This window comes from Anopheles coluzzii, chromosome 3, assembly GCF_943734685.1.
Source record: "Anopheles coluzzii chromosome 3, AcolN3, whole genome shotgun sequence".
NCBI classification, from domain to species: Eukaryota; Metazoa; Arthropoda; class Insecta; order Diptera; family Culicidae; genus Anopheles; species Anopheles coluzzii.
In genome coordinates, this window is record NC_064671.1 from 30557601 (window position 1) to 30575920 (window position 18320).

At 46.4% G+C, this 18320-nt stretch overlaps 3 protein-coding genes across 6 annotated transcripts in view; 2 read left to right on the plus strand and 1 right to left on the minus strand.

The window, feature by feature from the left end:
• LOC120958176 (uncharacterized) overlaps window positions 1-13324 on the plus strand; it is a 102855-nt gene extending 89531 nt beyond the window's left edge. Inside the window, exons 3-7 of the mRNA XM_040380789.2 lie at window positions 347-1516; window positions 5939-6534; window positions 6600-6919; window positions 6999-7474; window positions 7543-13324. Coding sequence (XP_040236723.2) covers window positions 347-1516; window positions 5939-6534; window positions 6600-6919; window positions 6999-7474; window positions 7543-7695 — 2715 coding nt within the window. The 3' untranslated portion in view covers window positions 7696-13324. The remainder of the gene's footprint in view (window positions 1-346; window positions 1517-5938; window positions 6535-6599; window positions 6920-6998; window positions 7475-7542) is intronic.
• Window positions 13325-14970: 1646 nt separating this feature from the next.
• On the plus strand, window positions 14971-16522 carry LOC120958178 (uncharacterized). The gene has a single exon (XM_040380792.2). It carries the CDS (start codon window positions 15491-15493, stop codon window positions 16073-16075), a length of 585 nt encoding a protein of 194 aa, XP_040236726.2. The 5' UTR covers window positions 14971-15490; the 3' UTR covers window positions 16076-16522.
• The window catches only part of LOC120958175 (piezo-type mechanosensitive ion channel component), a 38716-nt gene continuing 36729 nt past the window's right edge, over window positions 16334-18320 (minus strand). For all 4 annotated transcript variants that reach the window (XM_040380783.2, XM_049608711.1, XM_049608713.1 and 1 more), the window contains 3 exons: window positions 17846-18276; window positions 17544-17766; window positions 16334-17470 (listed from right to left, as the gene is read on the minus strand). In XM_040380783.2, coding sequence (XP_040236717.2) covers window positions 17152-17470; window positions 17544-17766; window positions 17846-18276 — 973 coding nt within the window. In that variant the 3' untranslated portion in view covers window positions 16334-17151. The remainder of the gene's footprint in view (window positions 17471-17543; window positions 17767-17845; window positions 18277-18320) is intronic.

An 18320-nucleotide genomic window follows, 5' to 3' on the forward strand; every position in this document is an offset into this window, starting at 1 on the left:
ACCTTCTTGCTTCCCAGTGACAGTGACGGATGCCGCAAAGTGACAGGTTAGAAAGCGATTTTCCTACTCCGGAGCATTTGCGCTTTTGTTGGAATTAATGTCTGGGAAGAGGCAAGCGAATGTAATGCATTCGTATTCGGAGATTGCAATTTCCGGAGGCAACTTTCGGCGGCTAAACACTGGGGCCTGATCTCTCGGGAAAGCTCCGATGTCTGATGCTAAGTGCTTTACAGTGTATCAGCCCATGTTGTATAATCTGCATCTTATTCCTTCCACCTATTTCTATCTGTCTCTATCCGTATGTCTAATGTATTTCCATTTCTCTCTTTGCTCCCAATTGCACCAGATATCGCACCTGCAGCCGCACGATCAACTGCCGCACCTACCGAAGCCGGTCGATCACTATCCGCAGCAGTACGGTCACCATCACCTGAACGAACCGGCGTACGACAGCACGTTCGCCAGTGCCCGCTACGGTCCGAATTTGTTACGCTACGATCCCGGATCGAACCCGTCCTCGCAAACGGGTTACTACGCCGCCGACTACCATCACTACCATCACCAGCCGGCGTACCAGCAGCAGCCGGCCCGGGCAGCGCACCGGTCCAGCAGCAGTGCAGTAGGTGCCGACCCAATCACGGCCCGCTCGGTAAGCGAGCGGCTGAACAACTACGACTACCGCAGTGAACGTAACCGGGTCGCCCTGTACGGTGGTTACGGCACGGAGCCGGAACGTTCATCAAGGGCCCCGATCGGTGGTATCCTCAAGAACAACATTACGTCGAGTGGGAACTACCACCACCAGGGCGGTGGCAGCCACAGACCCCAGCAGCAGGCACGGGCACTGATTTACGACGACGCGCGGCAGCATGAGCTGTGCAATAACGTGCGCGACCCGTACCAGCGTACCAGCGTGCCCGGTGAGCCCAAGAACACCAACAGTGTCGTCGACCTGCAGCGCTACAACGTGAACTACAGCCTGAACTTTACGAAAAATCAGTACAACATACTGATCTCCCCGCCGCTCCATCCGGACCTGGGACCGCGGGTGGCCGTCCCACCGTACGAGGAGCAGCAGCCAGCGAGCAACCGGCCGGCGACGACACGCGCAAAGCATCAGCTACCACACTACAATCAGCGGGAGCGTCCACCGTGCCCAGCGTCCAACGGTCCACCGAACAACAAGAAGTCAGGAGACGGAACCGGGAAGAAACCGCCGACCAACACGGTGAACCGCCACGAACCTCGGGCGGGGCACGAACCGGGTGTGATACTTTCCGAGAAGCAGTTGCTAGCCCAGCAGGAAGAGTTGGCGGGAAAGATGCAGCGGGAAGAGATCATCATCGAGCACAGCCAGCTGATGGGCGGAGAAGGGCCGGGTTCCGCAATCATACACCCCGGCGCCGAACGTCCCGGCCAGCTGCCGTACGATCATCGACGAGGTGCGGGAAGTACTTCCGGCTCGAAGGGACTCGGCGCGTTCAGTGTGCTGACGCAGGGACATCACTTTACACAGGTAGGTGTGCAACTACTATGTACGGAACTGGTTACTTCTCCCCGCATGAGGAAGAAATCAACAGTGACCCAATGACAGACATCTCATAACACGATCACGAACGATAAATAACGGCCCTAAGGAAGTTGAAGTTGTTCGATAATGAGTGGCCACTTGCCGTCTTGCGTGCCGGGCACAGTACTTCTAGACAGCAATGCTCCCCCAGTTCTCCTCCAATAACCAATATCTCTACCGTCATCTCCAATATCTGTGATCCCTCGTCCGCGGAAACGTGTTTTCGATTACCAATCATCATAAAGGTGTCACTTCCTTCCAGAGCAACGAACTTGTACACTGCTTGTGGAGTTCCGCGCGTAATTGAATTCAAATCACGCGCATTAACTCTACGCCCAAGAGTGTGCGCGGAGTGTGCAAATCTTAGGCACTGCTTTAGCGTCGAGCTGGCTCATAAATTGCACCACAAATTGAAATCGACCGGGTAAGGCTTCTCCCACTTTCCATCTTCCCCATCAGCAGAGGTGATCGAAAAAATTGAGGACAATCTTAGATAATGACGACTTTGGAAAGAGGTCCAAGCTGAGTGTTTTTTTGCGCGCAAAACTCAACAGGCTCAATGGGAATTTGAATTTTCTTAACCCGCACGAAACCTGTTCTCCGGTGAATTGAACGTTTTAAATGTTTTCTTTCACATTCCAGCCCCACAGTCATTTAGACACGCTGGAGAAGCAACACAAAAAAGGCTAATGTTCCACCAAACGGTTAGCAGGATAGCAAATCGAACTGATCAGCAAGATGATCAGCCGATGATAATCCACGGTGGTGGTGGTATAAACCTAACTACTGAATCTTTATCATTTTACCACCGAAATCCGTAGCACGGATGCCACACCATTAGCTAATTTATTGCACTCACACACCCGTTTGACGGGGTGTAGGTTCCAACGTATTTTACTAGACAAAAGATGACCCTAACCCCTTCAAATTTTCTGGGAAATAAATGGTTGGATGATCGTAAAGAAGATCATGCGGTGTTTCGCGAACTCGTTGGGAATGAGAATGCTTGCTGTCGGTGGTCTGACCCAAAAGAACCCTCACCGCGGTGTTGACCGTGGTCCATAAAATTCCTACCATATAATTTATGCAATCTTAACCGACCTCTACGATCCTCGGACCGGAGCAGGTGTTTGGAGCACTGGCGACCATCGACGCCATATCAGTGAACATTTGGATACCTGCCGCTCGGTTGGGACTATTTCATCGCCTGCTGCAATAACTCGAACCCGGGGTGACTGTGATGGTGTCTGTACTAGTTTGAATTTCGTCGCCTACTGGTACCTGGCGCGCACACGGCACCCGGTTTATGGCGGTGGATTGAGATGTGGAACTTAACTAATGTCGATGTCGAATGTCGAATGCCTCGCTCTTTTTCACTCTCTCTCTATCTCTCCATGAGGCCGCGTAGGATGGTGCGCAGCTACTAGACCAGAACATATTCCAATGCTAAAGGCGCCCACCGCTCCTAAGCACCGGTTATGAAAAGGCTAATTAATATTTAATGGAGGTTCATATCTCGTGCCTCACGTGCGCCGTGGCCAACGACACCACCGCGACGACTTTGTCACTCGAACGTCGCACTGGCTATCTGTGACGGCTGACAGCGCTGTACCGGCGGGCTCTATCGGCCGTACGGCTCGGAATGCAAACAGTCTCGCGCGCTGGAAGAAGAAAAAACTTGCACGGGTTGTTTCTCTCGTCTAGTGTGTGTGCCGCAGAGTGCATTGCTTGCTAATTCTTGCATACCGAGAACGAAAAGATCGGACCCAACTATCGTTTAGTTAGACGGTGGAATGTCCCGAGACGATGGCATGAAAGCCAGACTGCTGGGAGGATGCATTGCACTGACTAGATGTTCCGGTCATGTGGCCGGCCTTCACTGGAATGATTTGTAGAAAAAGTCAAGCTCTGCCGACGGCTGCACAAATTCCAACTGCAGTTATTCTTTATGATCAGTTTTATGGGATTATTTTTATAAATTAAGTTATTATTTGTCACCAACCAAGATCACTGCTAGAATAGTGGATGTGGAATAAGCCGATGACTTGATGCTATCATATTCGAACCCACAACAGGTTCACAAGCACAAGTTTTATCCCAAAAACCAGTCAATTGTAGACGACTTCATAAAAATAAGCAAACGGTGCTGAAAGATATCTGATCGTTCGCGAGATATGACACTAAATCCAAACTGAATCACTCCAGTACTGTGCCCGGTAGCATATACGGTGAACTATTAAAAGATTCCAAAGGATATTCTCATTTGAACGGTAATGAAAACGAATGGCTAGGAAGCAAATCCACCTATTGAATGCTCATAAACTTCTCAACCCAATGGCGCAGAACGTTTTCCGCGTACACCCAGAAGAGTTGGGCTTTATGTCTTCCTGGCGCAGCAAGCATTCCCCCGGCAGGGTTGTTCGCCAAACCGGTCCACTACGACCACTGCCCACACTACCGCTGAGTTTTATCTATGCAACGATAAAATTAACCAAAACATGTCTACAACGTTCCCACCCAGGACCGGAGCCCGGTCCGAATCATAGATCAATGTCGTCCTTCTTTATCGGTGACAACGTCTGATCAAAGCTTCGACCGGTCTAGGGTACCCAGCAGCAACAACAACCCCTTACTCTGCAGGTGTTGAAAACTGCATGTTTCGCACCTTTCTCACACACACACACACACACAAGCTGTGTCGGGAAAACTGTGTTTTCCAATTAAAATTAAATTGTGTACTTTTCATAATTGACCGGTAATTTACGGTCGGCTGGTCGGGCTTGTCGCATAGGCATTTGCATTTGGCCCACGCACATCCCACCGATTGTGATCGATGATCGATGCAAGTAAGCAGTAATTGCCAGCGACGGCAACAGGTCTAACGGGTTTCTTTGGTTTTTTTTTACCCCTGCAGACAATAAAAATGCATTTCTACGTGTGTGCCTTCAGAACTCTATCGAAATGCCGCAGCGATAATTGGATATAAAGGGGATACTGCAACCGGGTCAATGATGTGCCTTTATTTGGCAGATCATTATCGGTTGGCATTATCGGCTTTTTATTTACACGAAGGTGCATTAAATTTTGCCAGCAGGATGTAAGAATGTGAATGGGGAATGTTTGTTTTTTAGTGTAGTGGATTGATATTTTGTGCTATAAACAGTTTAAAATATTTCTTTTGAATTGTACTTTGAATTGGATTCACACGTGCTACCGACTATTTCGTACAAAATCTGACTCGTAAACTTTGCATTGATTCAAATCCAGTTGAACGTTAAGATTACATTGTTATTGCAATACTACAGCATTTAAATCTGCAGAAAAAAGATAAAGATTTAGGTCGGTAATGTCACTTAATCACATAACACATTATAAATTACGAGAGCTACTTGGGATCTTCAGGTTTTGGAGACAGTCCTTAACGAAACTTAAAATCTTTTCTATAAATTGCAAGATCAAAATATCTAAATGTCAAGAACTTAACAGCTCTCCAGATATTGGAATATGATACTTTCTAAGGTTCTATCTGATTCAGACATCGCTAAAAGATTATTTTGATGACAATTATCAAACAAAATCTCAATATCCGACCCAAACCCTGTTCCATTCTTTCAGACTGCTCTTGAAAACCTTGCCAACCCCTGGTGACCAACCTTTTTTCAGCATATCAAACATCCTTCCCTTCATTACGAAACAATTCGAAAATTAGTATTCCATGAACCATACTGAAATGCTTTGTCACTGTTCAGTCAAATGAATGAGCGCAACAAAAAAAACCTCCATCGACATTCCTATTGATTCTGCCCACACGTCCATGCGCCATGCAGTAATGAGCCGCTGTAGGCCCATTATCGCTCATCCTACGCGTGCATGGTGTAATCACACATAATTGCACTCCACCGGACCCACATCCCGCCCGCTTTCGTAGGGTTAGAGTACTAGTGCATTCTGAAAGCGCAACTGCATGCAACAATAGAATTGTTGGCCTCTTTTATTCCTTTTTTTATGCCGTTCGGTGCGTTTGATTACAATTTCTCCATCATTCGGAGCATCGGAGGCGTGTTGGGACATTAATGTCAAATAATGTGCATCCACAACGACGCGTGATTGATCGAGAGTATTATCATTTTCACAAATGACAGACGAGGCGCCAAGACAACAAGCGACAGAGAATAATATGAATTTCTCGTCGAAAGAATCATAACCATGGGGCGCCATTGGGATGGATAATTTACATCTCTCAACAGACGACTGGCACAGATAATGCAACATTCATTGCACAATGCACATCACACTGACAAACAACCATAATCAAAATTCCTCAACTGTATCCTCTATGTTGCATTCTTTCCGTCCATTTTCTTCCAGATAATTGCAGCACTCGCCGTATCGCTCGGCCCGCTTGCCGCCGGTCTTGGGAAAGGCTACTCCAGCCCGGCCATTGACAATCTGCAGGAGCTGCAAAATGTGAAGCGCGGCAACTACACCCACTTCTCGGTGAACGATCAGCAGGTCAGCTGGATCGCCAGCCTCTCCCTGCTCGGCGCCCTGTTCGGCGGCATGTTCGGTGGCTTAGCGATGCAGTACGGGCGCAAGCGGGTTCTCACCCTGATGTCACTCCCATTTTCCATCTCCTGGTTACTGACGATGTTTGCCAAATCGGTCGAAACGATGTTCTTTACCGCGTTCGTCGGTGGATTTTGCTGTGCGATCGTTTCAACCGTGGCGCAGGTGTACGTGAGCGAGATCGCTTCGCCGGACATTCGGGGGTTCCTCAGCGCCATCCAGAAGATTGCCGGCCACTTCGGTATGCTGATCTCGTACCTGCTCGGGGCGTACCTGGACTGGCGCCAGCTGGCCATGCTGATCGCGATGGCACCGATAATGCTCTTCATATCTGTGATCTATATACCGGAAACGCCGAGCTTCCTAGTGTTAAGAGGGTGCGACGAGGAGGCACACCGGTAAGTGCGCACGCGTGCAAGACTGTCCACTAGGGTACTAAGGTACTTATTTCCCTTTTTCCCAGCTCACTGCAATGGTTGCGAGGACCGCACAAAAACGTGGAGCTCGAGCTGGACACGATCCGCTCGAACGTACGGACGACGCGCATGAACCTGCTGAATCGACTCAGCTCTTCAGCGCCAGCGACCGCGAACGGTACGGTGCCGGTAGATGGGGCCAACGGCCTACCACTGGGAGGTGATCGACGTCCCGGACTTCGCCACTACATCGAGATGATCTCGTTTTCGGCGATCGTCGCGAACGTCAAGTCAGTCCTGCGCAACGCGCGTCTAGTCAAACCAATCCTCATCACGTGCGGATTGATGATCTTCCAGCGTTTCACTGGTAGGTCCTAACATCGTGATCTCCCAAAAGAACCTATTTGATCTCATTAACACCTTCTCTTTCGATCCTGCCCCACCAGGTGCCAGTTCGTTCAACTTCTACGCCGTCACCATCTTCCGCAAAACGTTCGCGGGGATGAACCCGCACGGTGCGGCCATTGCAGTAGGCTTTGTGCAGCTGCTAGCCTCGATGCTTTCCGGTTTGCTGATCGATACGGTCGGTCGTATCCCGCTGCTGATCGTCAGCAGTATCTTCATGTCCCTTGCGCTGGCCGGGTTCGGCTCGTGCGTGTACTATGGCGAAACGAGCAAAATGCTTGTGGCCGAAGGAGGCGTCCTATCCGACGTTAGCATGGCGGCAGGCCAGAACGACTGGATACCGTTGCTGTGCGTGCTCGTGTTTACCGTGGCCTTTGCCCTAGGGATATCGCCTATCTCCTGGCTACTGGTTGGAGAGCTCTTCCCGCTCGAGTACCGCGCAGTGGGCAGCTCGATCGCCACCAGCTTCAGCTACTTCTGCGCCTTTCTCAGCGTGAAGACGTTCGTGGACTTTCAGGTATGCCGGCTCTTCTTCGACATTCTTAAATTCAATTCCTAACCTCACTGTTATGTCTTCCTTTGCAGAGCTTTCTCGGGCTGCACGGTACGTTCTGGCTGTACGCATGCATATCCTGCGTGGGGCTGTTCTTCGTCATCATGGTCGTGCCGGAAACGAAGGGCCGCGACCTGGAGGAGATGGACCCGCGCTACGTGCGAACGCTGACGATCAATCGATGAGACATGGGTACCCACGTAGAGTATTTAGTATAGTATTTAAGGGACCGTTTCCTTTCCCGTCTGCGGCACGGCTTGTTGGAGGTCGCGAGCGCTTCTAAACTCCTGAAGTCTATACGGGAAGTCCCCTGCGTCATCCGCTTGCTTGGCTTCACGGTCTTAGTTTAGTGACTGCAGAACTGACCTCCCAGAGCCGCAGATATGTCACGAAGTGTGAAGTACCGCTCGTTGGACAAGTATTAGACAAACGTCAGAGAGTCCACCAGTGGAGGATCACTGTGGAAAGGAACCCCCATTTTTAGCTCAGCCGCTTAGCCCTCGTCGGACGCGGTCGATTGGTAGAGCATTTAACTAGACTGTGCGTAGAATGTCTTTGTGTTTGTGCTTTCCCTCAACGCGCCCAAACACTCCGCGGTAGTACTCGAATTGGAGAGATGAAGGAGAATTCAACGCAAAATCGAGCAATTGTTCCTAATAGAGTTTCGTCGCTTGTTTGTGTTGGTGGCACTACCACGCTGGTGGGTTCGCTAGCTCGCCAGGTGGTTCTTACGTAGGAGGAGCTAGAAAATCTAAGCAAAAAAAAAATGATTTAAATAGTGAAACTCGTCCAGTTGAAACGAAATGTAGAACAGCAAACAAAAAAAAAAAACAAAAATTCGAAAGATGAGGTCCTAAGGCTTCAAAAAAAAGAAGGTCAATCGTGGCCACGGTGTTCCCGCGTGAGGCAAGCCCGCGCGTTCTTAGATGGTAGCAAACAGAGAGAGACAATAATTTATAAAGTAGAGCGAAACACAGAGTATAAAATGAACAATTATAGTAAACCGTTTAACAAAATTGAGGACTGTGCCGGCCTGCACAGTCCTACAGACTTATAAATATAGATATATATACAGATCTATTATACATACTTATATACATACAGAATCAAAAACAAAACAAAACCAGACTGGCCAGTCGCGGGCTACGGTCGGCAGGAGAAGTATTTTTAAAAAAAGGAAAACCAAGCAAAACGAACGCACCCCAGGAACGGAGGAACAATAATCTATACCGTAGACAGTAACATATAATCGAACCTTGCTTGCAATCTAGACAACTTAGCCCCCTCTTATGGAGCAGTGTTGGAATGAAGAAAAATGTGGGGTAAGAGTGCCAGTTCCGTTTCTTTCCCTGCTTCCTTGGGCAACAGAAACATTCGGGGAGGGGTACAGTTTGCATTTGCCTAGCCTAGATCCTATATAACGCATGTTAGTGTACATACCGACCGAGAGAGATATAGAGAGAGAGAGCGTGCGGACTCTTACCTGGTGCGCTAGAGTTAATGCCGGCCAAGCCGGGTGTGCAAGATTTTATAAATCGACATATCTTCCAACAAACGTCAGTGTGACAGTTCACGATAATGGGTGAGCGAGTATTTGCCACCAGCAGACACGACACGAGGCTCGAAAGTGCGATTTGTAATGCAGATTGCATGCATTTAGGCAGTTGTATTGCAACCTTTGCCTAAAGGTATACAATCTGCAGAACAAAATCGACTTATTGGAGCATTATGATAAGTCGCTTATTAGTACAGCGTGGAGACTTAAGTAAAGCTGTCACCCAACTGTCTAGTATGTAATCTGTGTTTGTAAGCGGCAATCGAGTAGGGATGATTAATTTATTTTACGCGTTTCCTCCACCAAGTCAATTCACCACTCTCCTTTTTAGTATCGAATACGTACACTGTTATCACACTCTTACTACTACTCTCACTAACTACTAACTAGCAGATCCCTCACGATCACACCCTATCTACCTGATGTTGACATTAACACACACACACACACACACAGACGTACACTCAACCACACGTTGCGTATCAGTTGTAGCGATCAGTACAACTAAAAGTATATCAATTTTCCACTAGTACAAAGCTGGTTATATCAGTAATAGATGAAGTTTAAAATTGTACTGTTTTTTATTGCCCGCCCCAAACTTTCACGTTAAGCGCACTGACGCACTATCAATCTCCCAAGCGTAGACAAGAGAGAAAGAGAAAGAGAGAGATCGACCAAAACGCATTCGCACTCGACTCGAAATTATCTCGAAAAACTGTATCGTACAAAAACAAACACAACACAACAACAAAAAAAAGTGAACCTTCCTTCTCTTTTACTCGACTCTCGTGTTAAGCCACATTTTACTAGCCCCGTTGTTTCCTGGTTCTATTGTTGCTTGTCCAAAGTACTACTACCTACTACTACTCTTACACACTACTCTCCCTTTTTGCGCACAGGTTCGGAGCGGAGGTAACACGCGCACACACTAACACAGAAACACGTTTTTATATATTGACGACGACGTAAGCGACACGAGAACAGAGCGTACATCGATCCGAAGGAAAGAGGCTCACGACAATGAGCGTACCGGAATGCCATGACAATAAAGTAAAGCAGAGAAACAAATCAAAAACCGAGTGTTCAGTCAACTAGGTATCAAATGGGTATAAAATGCCTAGTGAAATAGCGTTGAAGAAAAAAAAAAACAAACAAACGGATGGTATAACTAGCAAACTAAAGTAAAGCTTAGCTACTGATGTATCGCTCGTTTTTTGATGTGAAAAGCAAAAACCTACAAGAGCCTCCCAAATACGAGAAAACATTGCGTTCTCAGTAGTAGGGTTTAGCCAATCGCAATAGCTTTCTTTCGCTATAAGACCCATTTCAAATCCCTACAGCTCGAAATGTCCCATTTTAAACGTATCGGAATGAGCCACAAAATAAGGATAAAAAAGTTTGTAAACCGTTGTAACTGTATTTACAATTCGTGCTATACGTTTCGAAGCAAACGATATCGAGTACACCAGGACAGTGTCATAGCAATTTTTGATTTAAAAAACAATGGGCTTTGCTTACTTATATAAACACCGCAAAAGCGTTTGCCGCTCAGCCAAATCGGGATATGGGACGAACATTTAAAGAGGTGTTTTACGCTGTTTATACAATTAAACCAACGCAACACAAGCAACAGTGGGCATGTGACTTAGGGAGGGTTTTTTTTTGTTTTTCGTTAGATTAAACAGATTTACTCGTACTTACAGCAATTAAGTACCGAAAACGACTGCTTAGGTACAAGTGGTTTTGATGCATGAGACCAACACCTGACCGCTTCTTCATCAATTTCGTGTATTCAGCTTAGGGTGTACTTTTGTGTGTTGGCATGTGGCAATCGTACTGTGCAAAGAGAGCGAGAGAGAGAGAGAGAGAGAGAGAGAGAGAGAGAGAGAGAAAGAGAGAGAGAGAGAGAGAGAAAGGAAAAATACCGCAATAACATTATGTGTACATTGTTTATGTCTTAAGTTGGTTTACAAACTGTAACGCAAATAGTATCGAAATGAATTTCATTTTTTTACAACTAAACATATGATTTGTTTTCTTTATTTTGTTACTCCTATTTACTTTTGTTACCTTATTTGTAGTTATTTTTCTCTTTATTTTACTTGTTATTTTGTTCCTTTAACAGCTTAGTGTGCTTTGGTGGTGCTTGCTCAAATAAAGGAAAGAAAGAAAAACCATATTCCTCTTAAAAGAAACAAATTCTCCGCTGCAAAATGGTGAAAAATATGTGCAAAATTCTAAAGCGTTAATATAAAAAAACAAACCCCAAAAACCGTGTTATTTCTTAACAATTCGTGACCGATTCTACTACAGTAAAAAGCGTGTTGTAATAGAAACATTTTCTTCTTAGCATAGTACGTCGACAATATGATAGAGCGAATTAGATCAATTTTTTCTACAACGACACAAACCAAATACCAAATTGAAAACAAAAAACGCATTTGCTGTGCGAGTAGGATGGAATAGGTAAAACGAAATAAAATATAGAAAAAGAAAACAAAAAAATGTAAGCAACACGCCAACCACATATACAAACATATATGCAAGACAACAACAACAAAAGAACAACAACATTTCGCAACATACAACCACAAAACAACGTCAATAAATGGAAAAGAAAAGGAAGAGGAAAATCATACTGAAACTCCAAGAAAAGTAGCTTTAAATGTGACAATAAAAAATGATAGTTGTTTATTACTTAGTATCGCATGAGTAAAAGAGTAAAACTAAGGCCAACTAGAAAAAGCCTAACCTACCTTGCAACCACACTTACATTCATGATATAAAAGAAAAGAAAGAAGAAAAAACCAATCAAGAAAAACGTAAAGAAAGAAGAAAAAAACAAAGTTAGCCAAACGAAGAGAGATAAATTATTACTAAAAAATAAAAATCAAACTTATTACCATAGGTAAATTTATGAGCAAAAATAAAATGAGACAATACAATGCACTAGGCAAACAAGCTAAGAGGGAGCAGAGATAAAAGTAGAAAAAAGATGAAAATAAATCTAGAATCAACTGTTAGCGAGGAAGAAGCAGCACACACTATTGGTAGTTAAAAAAGAATGCCGATTGGTGTTTTTTGTTGCGATTTTGCCAACGGTGGTTCAAACGATGTGATCTGTTGTGTTGATGATTGTATCTCTTCATTCAGTCTGAAACAGTCAAATAAGTTTTATGGTTCTTTCCATGTTGTCTGTTACCGCGATCTCGTATACGGTGTGATCGTGCTTCAAACTTTACATTTTGCCAAGCATAGCCAACAATATTCTGCTCTGCACGTCGAATGGTGCCGGTAAGGTAACTGTTTACTGTTATGTCGATGCTGCCGAAACCCCCAGATTAAGCAACGCTTTAAAGCTCTATTTAATTGCTCTTCTAAAGAGACTTCTAAACAAACAGGCAAACCAGAATAGCTAAATATAAAATAAAGAAAACACAGTGTTCAACTAAAAAAGAGAAGAAAAATAACAAACAATTTATCTGCGGCATGAAACCACAAAGAGAGAGAGAGAGAGAGAGAGAGAGAGAGAGAGAGAGAGAGAGAGAGAGAGAGAGAGCAAGAGAGATAAATAAAGAAAACAGATTTATCATACACCGAAAAATGCGGAAACAAGAAAGGAAAGCTTATAGCGTTAATAAATATAAAAAAGGTAAATAAAATAAAACAAATTTTACATTTCACTCGAACTCAAATATCAAAAGTAAAGAAACGAAAAGTAAAGAACAAAAGAAGAAAAAACCGCCCCCAAAGCGTGTCTATGGATAAATGAAAACGGAAAATGAACTTTTTTGCTAAAACCGAGTTGAATTGTATGTCCCTTTTATTGATTTTATTGAAAGTTTAATCGAAGAAGAGGTAAAAACAGGAGGAATAAAAAACGAACAAATCGACACTAGAAACAAGTGAGGCTAGACTGTAAACAGTACACCAAAACAAAAACAAAAACAAAAAACCGAAAAACGAAACAAAATGAAACCAAACAACATAAGTTAGAACACAATTTTGAAGTTAAAAAAACATACAAACAATTGTAAACCTCCTCCCGACAACAGCGTTTCAGTCGATTAATAGATCGTGCTTGAAGAGTGTGTGTAAGCTATATAATGGAAAATGGATATTGTCCTCTGCAACATTCTTCTAAGCTAAACGGTCAACTGGCCACACGTTGGAAAATGAAAACGGTTTTGCCAGTTTGTCCAATTGCCCCCGCAAAAAATAAACAAAAAAAAGGAAAAATAGAACGAACACATGTCTAAGTATTGTTTTATTTTTAGCCTCGGGTTTTTGGGTTTTTTTCCAGCAGAACAGAAAGAAAACGAGATTAACAACATGTGACTGATCACGTGAAGTCTTTGTTGGGTTAATCTTTCGCTCCTGTTTCGATCGCTTTCGTACGTCATAAAACAAACCCAATTTTTCCTTTTGTTGTTTATAGCGACCCCCCTACTTTAATATCCTTTAACCCGCAGGAACCCTTTAAAGTTCCAGGAATAGTGCCCTCTCCCCACACAAACCCAGGTTCTTACAGAAAGAGTTCACTAGCCTAGAGTGGCATTGGAGACCAGGCGGTGTTACCTCACGCGCCCAAACCATGACCATCGATTGTATGTATATACTTAGGCGCAAATTGTCACCACTTCTTCGACACATTCGAGCCGACCGCTGAGTGCGACTAATTAGGCGGTTCTGCGTCGCCCCTCCCTACAGGAAGCGGCCGCCCACCCAAAAACCTATCCACGTAATAGGATTATTTAACGCGGCCCGCCCAGACATGACGTAAAGTCGCGGCCCGAGCTCGATCAAACAGCACGCTACAGAACGATTCCTTTGCCTCCCATGGTGCCTCATGCAATGGCTTGTCTTATATTATTCAACAGTCGTTACAATGCTAACACCTCTTACTCAACAGCGGACATACCTCCAATTAGCTGCCAGCATGGCAACAGGTGGTTCTACAGTAGAGCCTCATACTTATAAATTACCCCGGCATTGCACCACCAACCGACAGTTGCAACCGAGAACACATTCGGAGAACACAACACAGGACAAGCCATACAGTGGAGCAATAGCATCAATCTCAGCATGATACAACCAACCCGCGTCCTGCTGCTAGCGAAGGAGAAAACCAAACAGCTGCGCCATTCGCTCGAACCGTCGGAAAAGTTCACTTGCAAGCTTGACCGCTTCCTCACCGTCTACCAGGGCTATAACAGGCTGAAGCCGAAGCTGTTCCCCAAGCGGATGAGTGCCATGTTCCCGTCCGATGTGGTGGTAGCGAGCGAGGGTAGACCGCAAGCTGCGTTTCATCCTGCGTTCGGGACGAGTGCTTCGCTCAAACGGCACCAGCAGGATTGGTCGGAGAAGTATCAGCGCTCAAGGCCGGGCGGAGCGGGCGGGTACGCGATTGCTGGCACGGCGAGGGAACGAGACGCGGAGTCGGGCCGGCTGCAGATCGTCGCTGGTACGGTGGACGGTGGCCAGATCGATAAGCGGAAAGTGTACGGCGGTTCGGTCGGCAGGGCAAGGAAACCGCATGGCCGGAGTCCCCGGCGGGTGGTGCTGCGTGCTGCGAACGATTCCGGCGCGGACCAATCCTCCGACATTCTGTGCTCGTCGGTGTTTCTCACCTACCGGGAGGGGCTGTTCTTCAACACCGCCAAGCAGCAGCCGGCGGGAACAGCGCGGGAACTCAATTGTACCGATGTGTAGTGAAATCGCCTCAGAAATGTATCTGTTTGTGTGTTCGTTTTATGTGTTAAAAATAGTGTTTAAGTGATTTCCACCCCAAAAAACTTTTGCGTGAACCATTACTGTACTGGAGCTTAAAGCCACGTGCCTTACACAAGTGGAAAGTGATGGCATTTTTTTTAAACATAAACTGTGTTTTTGTGTTCCTCACTTTAAGCAATAAAATGTATGTTTAAACCTGAAAAAAAACAATAACATGTTTACTTACGTAGACAGAGCTGCTGCTCCTGCCGTTCCGGGATTCTTCCTCCCAGGTTCCGATTAAATTTGCGGTGAAAATCCTCATTTGACAGGTTCGAGCGCGCGTTGAGCAATTATTCCCGACCAGCGCCCGACAAGGATAATTAGATTACTCCCATGCACCGCCATCGGTGTAGCACGGAAAAAGGGAAAAACAACCATCTTCTAGCCGCCGCCGTATCTCGAGAAGTCAATGCAAGATTTTCATCCATCGCTAAAATAAAAAAAGAGAGAAGTAAGAGAATAATATTAGCATAATGTTTGCTAGTGAACGTGACTTGCATCGCACCATCACACCAACAGGAACAGGAACTTACCACCAAAAGCGGGTATAAAAGCTGCAGTACCGCACCATTCGGGACTGCAGAGAGCGACTGCTTGCCGGTGCGCTGTGAACAAACCCAAGTGAGCAGTGAGTGTGTTACCGCGTTACCATGGCACGGGTAACGCTTGCGCTGGCCGTTTCCCTGGCAGCTTACGCGGCCTACTACTACGTGCACTTTGCCGAAGCGCAACCGATCGGATCGTTGGTACTGGCGGTACCACACTCCCAGCAGCAGCAGCAGCCCGGTTCGTCCACCTTCGACGAGGGCACTATAAATCATCTTCAGCAGCAGCACCAACGGCTCAAGGATACGAACGTTTACCGAGCGAGATCGAAAATGCGACCGCACGATCGAAAGTACCCTGGCGTAATTGGTGCCTATCAAGCGTACCGCCGGACTGTACAAGGACCTCAGCTGATACAGCGTAACCCGGCCACAGCGGACCGGTTTGCCGACGATCCGGCTGTGGACGAGCAGGACCAGATGCGGTTTAGCTTGGAGGGTTTTCTAACCGGCGCCAGGACGCCAACACTGCTGAACGATGACGAGGAGGAGGAGGAGGACGAGGATCATGAGCAGGGAGGTGATGGGTTGGTGAAACGGTTCGACGATTATGGCCACATGCGGTTCGGCAAGCGGGGCGGCGAGGGCGACCAGTTCGATGACTATGGGCACATGCGGTTTGGCCGATAAGCAGGCGGGATAAAGGGACATTCGAAGGGGCTTTGGAAGTAGGTGGTGGTGTGTGTATTTTTTGTGGGGAAAACACTTGTTTGTACGGTTACTAGCGCAAAAAAAAAACAAAAAAATGCAATATGGGGTGGTAAATAAAGCAAAACTGCTCTGTCTGTGTGTGTGAAGTATACTCTGAACAATTACTATTTCTCATTAATGCATTTTTATAATTACATTAAAATGAAAAAAAAAGATTTTTCTAAATATTCACCACCATTCAACTTCACCCGGAAAAGTTCCAGTTCCGGCATGGGTTTTCCGCTTTATTTTTAAATGTTACAAATTTCGATTGAATTACGCACTAGAAAATGAGATGAAATGCTGCTGCAGGAAGGAGATGTGAAACAACAAATTCGAGAGGGATGGTTCGCCGGGAGGGGGGGAAGGTGGTCACTGGAAGCAACGGCAAAGCCCCACAGCGACCGTGATGATCGTTTCTGATGTATGCAAAAAACCGTTTCGAATACAAATAGGAGTGGGGATTGATAAGCGAATATAAATTACGATAATAATGCACGTGTGAATCTCTCTCTCTCTCCCTCTCTCTTTCTGACCCCACATTAACATGGGGAAATGAGGCTACGCGTTCGACTAGCATTGCGAATTAAATTCTAGCATAATTGTAAATGTAAACGTTTCGTTTCGTAATGTTTGGCGCCATTTTGATGTCTTCTATGTACAGGTAACACACATTAACTGTGCCACTTTCTTTGCTGCGTTTACAATTTCTTGCCGCATTAAACTAAACCACGCTGCCGGCTGTCGATTGTCTGCTGTCTTCTCGTCCACTTTAAATCCACTGTCGTAATGCACTCTCATGCCTACCTCTCTTCAACTGTTTATTGCTTGTTTTGTATGCAGTTGTGTGCAGCTCTTCGTACCAATAACCTAACAACGACCAATAAAAGTATCCAACTTCAAAACACCTTATACCACGGACCACGTGTCGCACACGTCACGCCCTAACAGTAGCAGTAAGTTCGCTTTGTATCACAAAAAAAACAACAAAATATCATCAACCACCGTGCATCCCCCTACTCCTGCTTCGGGTGCGTTTCGGGCTGATCGGTCATCGTGTCCGTTTCGTCGTCGCCGCCGCCCTCATTCTTTGGCCGCGTCCACTTGATCATCGTCTCGGGCGACCGATACAGGAACAGCAGCTTGGCAAACAGATCCTCCTCCAGCGTAAACTCGGACGATTCGCGCACGAGATAGATGTCGAGACAGAGCTGCAGCACCCGGTCGACGTACGGCAGATCCTCGAACATGATTTTGGAGCTCGCACCGGAAAAGATGCTCGTGCGCAGCATGCGCGAGAACACCAGTATCATCGTCGAGTAGATGCCGATAATGCTGAGGAGAGAGAGGGTTAGTTTAGCTTGTTTTTCGACACACAACAACTACACTACACTCTAGTGCTTCTTACCCGCCCGCCGCAATCGAGCTGATGGTGCTGGGGAATATCTTGTCGTTGAACATGTAAATCACCAGAAAATTGGTGCAGTCAGCATACGGCAGCCGGGAAAAGTACTTCTCGTACAGCGTGTCCGTACAGTCCTCCATCGCTTGCCACCAGCTCGTGTTGGACGTTTCGTCCATGTACAGCTGCCGTAGCTGCATGTTGCGATAGTTCTCTTCGTCCTCATCGCCTGCAAACAAACGCGAAAAAAGGAGAAAAGTACGCGTGAAAATCCATCACTTGAAAGGCTACTTGCCACCACCGCTTACCGTCAGCCGTTTTGACCAGCTGATGAACGGGCCGAATCGAGCCACTATTTTGGACGCGCAGAAACTTGGGCATAATGTTCATCAGCACCGCCATTTCGTCCGGTTTCGTGCGGCTGAGCGAATTGATGAGCGCCTGCCGGGCCGGCCCGTCGTACAGCTGGTAGGTGCGCTCCTCGGAGATGACGCCCGGGTTTTCCTTCGAGTTGGTCATCCGGCTGATCGTGTACCGGAAGCGGCACGTTAGCGTCACGTTGTTGATCAGATCGTACAGCAACCGGTTCCGATCGGGCGGGGAAATGTTCCAGATCGACGCGGAGCTTATGCCGAGCTGAACAGCCGCCACGTCGGCCGGTTCATAGTTTGAGAGGAACGTTTGGGCCGATCGCTCCATGAAAGGCGCCGTAAAGTTGGACCAATTGTTTGGCGTGAGACTGTAAAAACGAAAAAAAAAAAATAATAAATACATTCACCATTG

Excerpts from the sequence above, each read along its gene's own strand:
- LOC120958178 (XM_040380792.2), top strand. The coding sequence starts at position 15,491 with ATGGCACGGGTAACGCTTGCGCTGGCCGTTTCCCTGGCAGCTTACGCG.